The 11,577-nt window shown below is 43.9% G+C and overlaps 1 protein-coding gene across 2 annotated transcripts in view; it reads left to right on the forward strand.

The window, feature by feature from the left end:
* The window catches only part of LYN (LYN proto-oncogene, Src family tyrosine kinase), a 108,717-nt gene extending 98,915 nt beyond the window's left edge, over positions 1 to 9,802 (forward strand). For both annotated transcript variants that reach the window (XM_081816009.1, XM_081816010.1), the window contains exons 12-13: positions 2,080 to 2,211; positions 8,348 to 9,802. In XM_081816009.1, the coding sequence (XP_081672135.1) occupies positions 2,080 to 2,211; positions 8,348 to 8,550 (335 nt within the window). In that variant the 3' untranslated portion in view covers positions 8,551 to 9,802. The remainder of the gene's footprint in view (positions 1 to 2,079; positions 2,212 to 8,347) is intronic.
* Positions 9,803 to 11,577: the final 1,775 nt, after the last annotated feature.

Consider the following 11,577-nt stretch of genomic DNA (forward strand, 5'->3'; position numbering starts at 1 on the left):
TGACAACTTGTCCTCAGCAAAAAGGCAGGTGAAGGAAAACAGTGAGGAAAGGGAGTGAAAAATAACAACTAAAATCTTGTGAGTAGTTGCAGTATGGTGGGCACTATTCTAAGTGCTTTTCTTCCTTTTTTCTTCCTTTCTTTCTTTCTTTCTTTCTAAGATTTATTTATTTATTTTAGAGAGAGAGGGAGAGGCAGAGGGAGAGGGAGAGAGAGAATCTCAAGCAGATTCCCCACTAAGCGTGGAGCCCGACATGGGGCTCAATCCCAGGACCCTGAGATCATGACTTGAACCGAAATCAAGAGTCAGGTGCTTAACTGGCTGAGCCACCCAGGCTCCCCTCTAAGTGCTTTTCATACGTTATCTCATTTATGTTTATAATAACCCTATATAATAAGCCCTATTGTTGTTGTTGTTATTATCATTCCCACCTTATAGGTGAGGCCACAGAGAGGTTCAGCAGCTTCTAAGGTCCTGTAGTAAGTGGGAGAGCCAAGAACCAAACCCAAGAGATGTAGTCTTAAAGTTCACCATCTAGAACGTATTCCACTGGCTCTGTTGAATTGGACAAGACTGGTGGTGCCTTAAAAAATAACTAACTCTTCTTGTGTGAGACAGGTGGCTTAGTTCAGAGAGCCTGGGTCCTAGAATTCAATAGTAGCCATTTCAGGGCCACCATAATAATTACCTTTTGTCTGTATTTACCCTGTGCCGAGGGTGCAGATCAACCCAGTTAACTCTGGCACCAACTTGAGGGAGGTTCCGTCTCCTCATCTTATAGATGAAGGTGCCCACAAAGCCCAGAGACAGTAGGTGGTTTGCCAGGGTCACACCAGGTTGGAAACAGCAGAACCAGGATTCACTGTGTGGGACTGACTCCACACCCCCCCACACACACCAGGGCCCCTCCTGGAGCAACATGCCCCAACCCCCACCCTGCCCTCTGCCACTGCCCAGCAGGGTCAGTCCCCAGAACGTGCAATAGTGAGTGCCCTGCACACCGTACCTAGCTGTTCCATGAGGCTTTCTGCTGTCCTTATTGATCTCGTTCAGATTTCCAATTTGGGTCTGATACCACAAGAAATTCTAAAGCAAAAACCTAATAAAGGCAAACATGTTTAAAATCTTTAAAAACGGTTAGTGGGGACCCCTAGCCTTTCCAGGATATAAGGATGACATTCTGTGCCTGAGTCCCTACTTTCCTTGAGATGTCCCTGCAAGTTACCCCGAGCCAGGTTTGTCCCTTAGCCTCACCAGCTCCCCATGAGAATCCTGGTGTCATTACTATCTCTCTCTGGGCAGATCATGATGCTACCCAATTCCTAAAAGTAGTAAAGTTTGGGCTGAGCAAGTGAAATCAGGAGACTTTAGCATTTGGAGTAGTATCTGAAACTCCTGTTGGTAGGAGCTTACAGAGATTTGTCTGCAAGAATGTACGCATCAAGAGATATTTATATTCCATATAAACATAGTATGGGTTCATTGGAGAACATGTGAACACTGAAGATATATGCTTTAGAGGCTGCTGTTAAGGGACAAATACACAAGCTAAGAACAAATTTCTTTACATTCTGTGTCATGTTCTTTGGTTTAAAGTGGGCTCATTATGATGTCTCTGGCAGGATACACAAAAAACTTTCCTTCTCAGGGTGCCTGGGTGGCTCAGTCGGTTAAGGGTCTGCCCTCGGCTCAGGTCATGATCCCAGGGTCCTGGGATCGAGCCCCGCATTGGGCTCCATGCTCGGCAGGGAGCCTGCTTCTCCCTCTCCCACTCCCCCTGCTTGTGTTCCCTCTCTCGCTGTGTCTCTTTCTGTCAAATAAATAAATAAAATCTTAAAAAAAAAAAAAAGGAAACTTTGCTTCTCACAAGGGGAATGCCCAAAAGGGAAACGGGAGGGAGGCAACTATTTTCAGTATAGCATTTTTGTTACCATCTCTGTCCTGTGCTATGTATATGCATTACCTATTCAAAAGAAATAGTTAAAATTTTCCCCAAAAGAAGGAAAGTATGAAGGTGACATGCCCATGACTTTTTTGTTTCAGTTCAGAGGTCCAAGTAAGACATGTCTTCTCCCTTAGGTGCCAAATTCCCCATTAAGTGGACAGCACCAGAAGCAATCAACTTCGGATGTTTCACGATTAAGTCTGATGTGTGGTCCTTTGGAATTCTCCTGTATGAAATCGTCACCTATGGGAAAATTCCCTACCCAGGTACCGTTTCCTTACCTATTTCCATTCAAGCGGTCTGTATGAGAAAAAAAAAGCCAAATGGCAGGACTCATAAAAACATAAATCCATATCCAAAAGCTAAGAATAAGCCCTTTTCCAAATGACTATCTTGAGTGGAAGGTGTTCTAAAAATGCTTAGACACTTCTCTGCCTTCTTATTTGATCGAGTGCATCTCCTTTGTTTTCTCCCCCTAACGAATTCCTGGCACCTCTCAGTGCCTGGAAGGTGCCTGGCACCGTCGTAGGTGTTGCAGATACGAGGACGGAGTAGAAGGCTAGACACGGGTGCTCTCCTAAGCAGTGCACCTGACTGAGAAGGAAACAGACACAGAAATGAGGAATCGTAATGCTTTAGGGTTAGTTTTGAAACAGAGATTTGTATGAAGTACTTCGGAGCCTCTGTCTCTTTGGGAAATAACCTCCTCTGTTTATCAGTGAAAGGTCTTTCCGACCTGTAACTTACCGAATGTGAGGACATCCATTCGGTGTCTCTCGGTTCCTAACACCGAAAGCCCTTGGAGCCGGATTGCACCAGTCTTCCCTTTAACCGGGACCCATGCCTGAATATGCAAGGAGGATTTCTCCCAAAGCCTTCACATTAATGTTAGGCTTTTTACAAAATCAATGGATATGATGAATTTAAAATTGAATCTTTAATGGTTAAATCATTCCCTCATTTGAAAAATATCTGAGGGTGCCGGGTACCCCTGAGGGGCCCCAATGCAGCAGTCACAGCTCCTGCCTTTGAGAGCTGGTATTCTGGTAGGAAGAGACTGATAACAGTGAGGCGACAGTCTGTCAGATGGCACAGTGCCCTATGGAGTGGGTTAAAGATTGTTGAGGAGGAAGAGGGCTGCTGGTTTTACACTATGATCCTGGTAGCAGCAGGTATGAGGAGGGAGCCACAGGGCCGTCGGGGGGGGCGCTGAGCGTCCCTTAGAGAAAACAGCCACTATATGGGATCCCGAGGCCCCATGGTTTGGGTCTCAGTGAAAATTTGCTGGATGAATGAATGGACGTGCTCAAGCCATTTAACATCTAGATAGACACCATGCTGTGGATGAGAAAAACTTGTGGACAGAGCCACAGTGTGGCCTTCATGCTCCTGATCACCCTCAGTGCTGTTTGGGGGAAGAGTCATAGGGAAGTCGGGGACCAGGGCCAGCGGGGAGAGGGGAGAGTTTTCGGATGGCGCCTACACAGTGGGCTGACTGTCCCTTGAAATCCCCCTTGTGCCAACACTTCATATCTGACTGCCACTCTGCTCTAGATGCTGAAGTGAATGAGAACATTAGGGGAAAATAGGGAAAAAGAAATATTTTCTTGATCGATCCTGATATCTGACATTATGTATCTATATAATCTATATCTATCTACAGAGAAAGATAGTCTATTCAGATTACATATATAATCTGATATCTGATCAAATAAACATTTAAGGGCCCCTAGGTGGCTCAGTCATTAAGCGTCTGCCTTCAGCTCAGGTCATGATCCCAGGGTCCTGGGATCGAGTCCCACATAGGGCTCCCTGCTCAGCGGGAGTCTGCTTCTCCCTCTCCCGCTACCCTTGCTTGTGCTCTCTCTCTCTCTGTCAAATAAATAAATAAATAAATAAATAAATAAATAAATATTTAACTTCATCAAATGATCTGTGATATGTCTGACATGCTCCAGAACGACATACAGACAATTCCCATGAGGCTCAGAGAAGGCGACTCTTGCCCAGAACTGAATCACTAGCTCCTGGCAGAGCTGCTTCTGAACCCCAGGCCCGTGTTCTCATCCATATGCTCAATGTTCAGGATTTAAAAATGTTTAGGGTAAAAAAATTGTTAAAAAAAAAAAAAGCAGTAGAAAAATGGTAAAAAAAATAAATAAAATAAAATAAAAAAAATACAGTAGGACCAACCAGAAAGCACTGACCGATCTACTCCCAGGGTAGCTTGTCCCCTGTAAGGACCAGGGGTGTGAGAGATACCGTCAGGAGCTCTGGATTGATGATGTGTTCAGGTCGAGGAGAGCCTTTAGCATTAGGAGATGCGAACAGAACTGAACAATCCTATTTACATAAATCTCAGAGGACTTGATTCACAGGTGGCACAGAAATTGGTGAACGTTGCCGACATGGGGTATTCCCATCACTGTTATAAAACTGCTCATGGGAGAGACGCCACTGATAATTGAGTTATCTGGGTGTATCCTCTTTACCCGGAAGAGTGCTGGATATGTTAAGTTTGGTGTTTTTTTAAGTGGTTTAGAAACCATATGCCTACCTTTGCAAAATAATGGGAATAAGAGAAAGGAGGGGACAAAACAAAGAGGAAATAAGAAGGTCAAATATAAAGTGAACACATTTTTTAAAAGAAATAAAAGACTAAAAGATGAAATACACCAAAATGTTATTATCCTTGGGCAGTGAAATGATAGGCTATATTAATTTTCTTTTTGATAAGCTTCTGAAGTTTCCAATTTTTATTTTTTTCTAACTTTTTAAAAATTATGTCTTTATTAAGTATTTCCATTCTTGTTTAAGTAATACACATGCATCAAAAAATGAGGTAGTATGAAAAGACTTCTAATGAAAAATTGCCTCCCTGGCTTCATGCTCCTCAAAAGCATTTACTTTCAGGAATTTTAGTTATTTATTCTAATATTTGTTGTTCAGAATTCAAAATATTATATTCATACTATTATCTCTTAAATAAAAAATTTTCCCCGTTTTACTTATCGTTAAGAGTATGATCCCATGGTTCTAAATTCAAGAGATACAAAGAAGTATGTGGTGGAAGTGTGTGCCTTTCATTCCTCATCTCCAGACAGCCCTCCCTCCCCTTGCCCCCATCAGAACCATTAATATCAATTTCAGTGAATTGAACAGAGACCCTCTAGAAATATCCATGGAGATACAATTAGAGGTGTAGCAAATACACATGTTGGCTGGGTGCCAAAACTGATATCACCAACAGAGAGCAAACTTCTGGGAATAAGAGAGTAAAATATATAATTTTGTCAGTAAAAGTTACATATCAAAACTCTAGTAGTCAAATACTAAATTTTCTATTCTCTGCTGTACTGCATTTTTCTCCTCCCTGTGCTCCTTCACCAACTTCTAGTCTCTGCTAATTCCTACCCACTCCAGATTTCATTTCCTGCTTCCCACCCACCTCCCTCTCCTGAGGGTATCTCCCCCATTGGTCTGTGAGCCATTTGTGGACAAGACTTGGTCTTAATCGTCTTTGTATCTCTTAGAGCCTAGTGTTAGCTTGTGTCCCATTGTAAGCACTCAGGAAATGCTTGTGGAGAGAATGGCGGATGGAATATGAAACGGCTTGCTTTTACGAGCACCGGTGAGTGGGTGTTTGCTTTCTTTAACCTAGCAACAGAGCAATGACCAAGTATCAGGTTTAATCTTAGGGTCTGGTTGAGGTCTCCCTCCCCCTCTTTCTTTCTTCTGTAAGACTTGTCACTTAATAGCCTTATTTTGCTCGTTGATTTACTCGTGCATTTAGATTTCTTTCTTTCTAGTCCTCTTACCAAGTCAGATTCCCCCAGGCAGGATGGGCTTTTATCTGCATCACGGAGAGTCCTGCAGAGTCAGGAAAACATATGAGAACAAGGAAGGAAAAATCTGCAGTGGGGCAAGGTTCGGGGGGCAGGGGCTAGAAAAATCTTTTCTTCTGTGGGCACGTTCTGACCTTTCATTCAGCTGGGGGTTCTCCAGGCAGAAAGTGAAAGAGATATTCCTAAGACGTTGGGCATCCAGCTACCATTTTCTATCACCCTGAATGTTAGTCCTCCTCCCAGGATCCCAGAGCTTCCCCCAATGCCCATGTAGAAGCAAAATAGAGGAATTTCATCTGAGATTTATCTAAGTGAGGAGAGTGAGTGACAAGAGCCAGAGCAATGCTGAAACCACATAATTTCTGGAGACTGGAACCCCAAATGAAGAAAGGACTGCAAACCGGTCTCTTGGCTTCAAGAATGAGAATAAATTGAAGTCTTTCCATTAGAACATTCCAGTTACACAAATATCTGAAGATCGTGTTTCAGAAGACTTGAGCAAAATTAATTCACTATGTAAACAACTTTCAAGAGATCTTAGCATTTATAAAGTTTGCTTGGAACTTAGCATTTCGAAAAAGGACTCTTCCAAGACAGAAGTAATCATGTCTTCTTTCAAGGGTTTAAATCCATGCAAGGCCTTCAGTCACTGTGTTAGAAAAAGCAAGGTTAGTTAAGGTTAGAGGAGTTCAAAGGTCACCGATCATGACCCATGGTAAGAAAAAAACAGAAACCCCACTCCACAAATAGAACAAAAGTTTCATAAAATCGCACTAACTTTTACTATGTGCGGTGTGTTCTGATCTTTGCTATTTCATTCTGTTGTGATTTATTTTAAAAATACTGATAGTTCCCTAAAAATAATTAATTTGTCGATCTCAAATGGGTAGTGACCCACAATTTGAGAAACACCAGTTAGAGGATAAATTCAAAAGAAGGCTCTGTTTCAAATCTAGTAAAGGACATTTCACTTCTAGCTATCTTTTAGAATCTTCCCAGTGACCACCAGTGGTAAAAATCTATGGCTGTGGAAAGGAAATTGGTTGAGATAAATGGAATTCCTCATGTGCTGGGCATCAGACATATTCTACCTGAAAATATGCTGCATGAAATACCTTTTTCCCTAGAGAATGAGGTATTCACAAAACAAGCAAAACATGCAGATGTGGATAGATCCTGCTACACTGCTAAATGAGCATATTCCTCTATCCCATTTTAATCATGGAGGAAAATGTTCTTTTTCCCCCTTAAACCTGTTCTTGGTATCAAAGATTGACATTTCAGCTTCTGAACTACCCTGCGTCGTTTGACCATATTACAAGCCACCCTTCATTACCAGTCCTCTTGTAGAGCTCAGTAGGAATAATGAACACCCCACTTCCCTCACTGGGTGTTGAGAACACGCGTATCGCAGAGTCAGTGTGAGTTCTGACTCTGGCCTGTACTGAAGACTTTGTAGGGGACAGTTTAATGATTGGGACATAATCCATTGGACTAGCTGATTTAAGGATTTTGACTTCTTCCAGTAAACTTACAGGGAAAAGCGGATTTTTAAATATATATATATTGGTAAGAGATAATGTACATGAAGATGATTTTTTGGTATATGTATTACAGGTAGAAGCTGGAAACAATACTATAAAAGAAACTGAGATTGAGGGTTAGGATTGGGTTTGAGTAGTTCATTGAAGGGTCAGCCAAGTCCATTATCCTTCTGCCGTTAAAAGCTTGCTCTGTTTTCTACTTCCCATGTTGGCCTGTTTTCACTCAGGCAAACTGAATACTGTCTTGACCCCTTCGTACTAAAATTTACATTACTTAGTTGCTCACAGAAATCTCCTTAGCGTCCCTATCCGTTTGCGAGGATTGCCGTAGCGAAATACCACAGACTGAATGGGGCAAATTAATTTTCTCAGTTTTGGAGACCAGGTGTCTCCGACAAGGTGTGGGCAGGTTTGGCTTTTCCTGAGGCTCCTCGTTGGCCTGTAGATGGCCACCTTCTTGTTGTGTCTTCACATGGGCATTTCCTCAGTGCCCACACAATGCCCACATATCCCGGGTCTCTGTATCCTAATCTCCTTTTCTTCTAAGGACATCGGTCAGATTGGGTTAGGGCCCACCCTAACTTGATTACCTCTTTAAAAACCCTGTCTCTGCAGGCAGTCACGTTCTGAGGCTGGGGACTGAGGAGTTCAGGAGTTCTGAGGACTTCAACATATGAATGTATTGTGGGGCGGGGTGGGGGCACAATTCAGCCCATAACCACCTCTAAAGCTTGCTTCAAGATTGCATGCAGGATGGGGTGCCTGGGTGGCTCAGTCGGTTAAGCGTCTGCCTTAGGCTCTGGCCCTGATCTCAGGGTCCTGGGATCGAGTCCTGCATCGGGGAGTCTGCTTCTCCCTCTGTGCTCGCTCTCCCTCACCCTCTCTCTCTCTCAAATAAATAAAAATAAAATAAAAAACAGAAAAGAATGGATGCGGGATGTGGGGATCAGAAAGCCCACTGCAAAGCTCAACCCTGGGTCAGGTTTCTCAATGGTTGGTTTCTTTTGCTTTAGGGAGAACTAATGCCGACGTGATGACCGCCCTGTCCCAGGGCTACCGGATGCCCCGCATGGAGAACTGCCCAGACGAGCTCTATGACATCATGAAAATGTGCTGGAAGGAAAAGGCCGAAGAGAGGCCAACGTTTGATTACTTGCAGAGCGTCCTGGATGATTTCTACACGGCCACAGAAGGGCAGTATCAGCAGCAGCCTTAACACACAGGAAGGCTCGTGGCCATTGGCTGGGACGGCTGCCTCCTGCCAAAAGAAAACAGGACAATCACCGGCTGCGCTAGGATCTCTTGCACTAGGTCATCACCGCCCCTGCTTCCTGAAAGTGAGGCCAGGCTACTCAGGAAGAACATTCTCGACATGGAAGAAAAGTATTCTCGTTCTCGTTGGCTGATGCTCGCTGGTGGCCGCTTGAGCTGCTCCCAGCTGGGACCCATCTGCAGCCAGCCTTCTGAGAAGAAAACACCTGTTCTGTCCAAGATGCACCCACTCTGGCCTCTTGTTTACAGCTTAATGTGTGACTCTGGGGTTCAGAGGCCATTGCAGTGAATCTCAAATAGTAACAGACTGAAACTCATTTATAAAAGTAAAGTAACCGGATGCATATCGTGACCCTTTTTTGCATTTTCTTTGTGCTTTGGCTTATCTGTTAAAAAAATTACTAATCCAATCTGTTACAGTTTGCAGGTGAAGTCCAAAGTTAAAATGGTCTCTCCCAGATTTCAGTGAGGTCCCCTCCCCCTAAAATCCGAGACTGGTAAACATTTTCCTTCCGTGGAGACTGCTCAGAAACCCCTAGACATGAAGCAGAACAACCGCAATCTTCTGGTCTGGCCCTGTAGAAATGTCCCTGGTGAGCATCAGAGCTGCTGTGTGTCCCAGCGGGGACCCCGCCAATGGCCAGGCCTGGCCCAGACCTCTCAGGACAGGGACAAGGGCCGCAGAAACTGCTTTACCCTAAGAAGGATATTTCTAACAGTCCAGCTTTTCAATTCCACAATTTCCTATATAGAGACTTTTTTTTGACAGTGTACTTTGGGAGAGTAATAAGATTCTAAGCTCTGCAGGGCCTTATGGGGCCTGATAAACATAAGAATTTTCTTTATTGCTTCCAATGATTTGAACGTTATTTTAATGATGAAATGTTAATTTTAGTTGTACTTGAGAAAAGTAAAGACGCCATCTTTGGGTCTATTTTTGTGATTCAGCAATCTTTTCTAAATTGTGTAAGGCGTGTGTGAGACTATTTATACAAGGATATGAAAGCAGAATAAGTGACTGAGGAGGCTCAAAAGAGCCCCCATAGCACAGGATACGAGAGGTTTTGTTTACTAAATTTTTCTACTGTAAGCTTTGAATAGAAAATGCTGTATCACCTCATGTTTCTCATGCTCTTGTGTATATACCTAATATTTCTATTTTTTGATTTTATTTTAATACACCTGGCCCAATAACATCTCGAGTTTTTTCCTTGTGTTTAACATTTCCAATGATCATTAAACTAAAAATGAGTACCGTTTGGGGGGAAATGAGAGGGAATTCCATATAGTTACATCGTTTAAAGAACTTGTACAAGTTCTACCTCCATCTTTTGAGCAAAAAAAAAAAAAAGAAAGAAAATGAAAACCAGGAGTTGACAGCCTGGATGTCCCTTAAGAGAGCCAAATAGGATTTGTTTTCAAATAGGCTTAGCAGGTATCACTAGAATTTCATTTTATGTGTGTTGCCTAGATGTTGGGTACCTAGGAGAAGGGATAAAATATTCTACTGTTCCCTAAGTTTTAACCTGTTTTCCTGTGCGTTTTTTTAAATGTCCTTCCTCAAATATTCTAAAGTTCTTGATTGACAAGTGCCACCCTCACGAAAATGGAGTATTATCCCCATATAATGTCTGCACAGGCTGATGACTTGATTCACAACGCTCAGTCTTCTGCACACACCCACCTGTTCACATTTCATTTCAGAATCACACATATGGCCCGGCATGTTATGCGGAGAGAAAGTGTAAAGAATCCCTAAGACAAAAAGAAGTCTCTAGAAAATTAGTAAGTTTATCTTCCCTTGTTTTTCTTCTCTCGATTGTGCTTCCTTTTGCCTTTTGACATTCAACTTTCCTTCTCAGTCAAGTCTGTGAGCCTTTCCTCTGTCACCTTGGGCCTGTCGCTCCCTTTCAGGATATGCTCCAGCCACGTGATGCTCAAGGGACAGCAAGCTCAGTCTCTTCCCTCGACGGGAGGATTCCAGCTTCCTCATGACTGGCAGGCAGAATGAGGGGCTGGGCAGGTGTTTGTGTCATGATAGGGTCTCCCGTGGAGTGCAGAGTGCCTGATATCATCACCTCCCCGATCATCATCGAGGACTTGAAAGGTAGAATGGCCGCTCCTCTACCCCCTCAGACCTTGCCTTTGTGGTTCTGTGGTGAGGGACTTGTGTCACTACTCGAAGAGCTTCCCTGCTGGATATACTGTGCCCAGGCTTGAAAGTCCCTCCCTCGCTTTGACCCAATATTGCAAAGTTAACTGCGCAAAGGAAGGCCAGCCCTCTCTTTCCCTCAGACGGTCTGGTTGCCCCCGGAGGAGGGAGGATTACAGGAGAAGGAAAAAGAGAAAAGGTGCCTTTTTCCTTTCTTACGACCATGAAGCTCATGGAATCTGAGGTAAAACTCATAGGCTTGACACGGGTGTCCTCAGGAGAGGGGACACTCCGTAGCCCCTCCTCGCAGACCTCCCTGGGTTCTGTCAGAATCGCACTGGAAAAGCCTACTGCCCAGGCCTTCTCCTAGGGAAGATAGTACACTGCAGAAGCCTCATTCGTGTCCCCAAAGTGTAAAAGAGGCCAATAAAAGAAGGGACCGTATTTATTTACTTACACAGCGGGATAGATCAAGGGCACTAAAATCTAACTATAAACCCATTTTCAACTTTGCCTGTGGTGATGGCTCTCCTTTTATCTTTCCTTTTGCTCGAACAAACTGCGTCATCGGGGCAGTAGCCGCTGAAAGGCGGTCAGCACCGGAACACCAGCCTCTGGTGCGCTGGACCGCACTGAGGCATCGCCGAGCTCGGCAGCCTTCCCGTGGGAACTGCCACCCTCCATGGCCAGTTCCTGTTACGCGTCCTCGGAGGGCATCATGCCACCCACCTCTCCTCTCCGTGTCTTGGTTTTCTACTTCTGCCTGGTTGAATGGAGATTCCAGTTCTCTGTCTGCCACATTTTGACTACCTGAAGTTA

Source organism: Leptonychotes weddellii, chromosome 4 (genome assembly GCF_054177405.1).
Source record: "Leptonychotes weddellii isolate Sample4059 chromosome 4, ASM5417740v2, whole genome shotgun sequence".
Taxonomy (NCBI): Eukaryota; Metazoa; Chordata; class Mammalia; order Carnivora; family Phocidae; genus Leptonychotes; species Leptonychotes weddellii.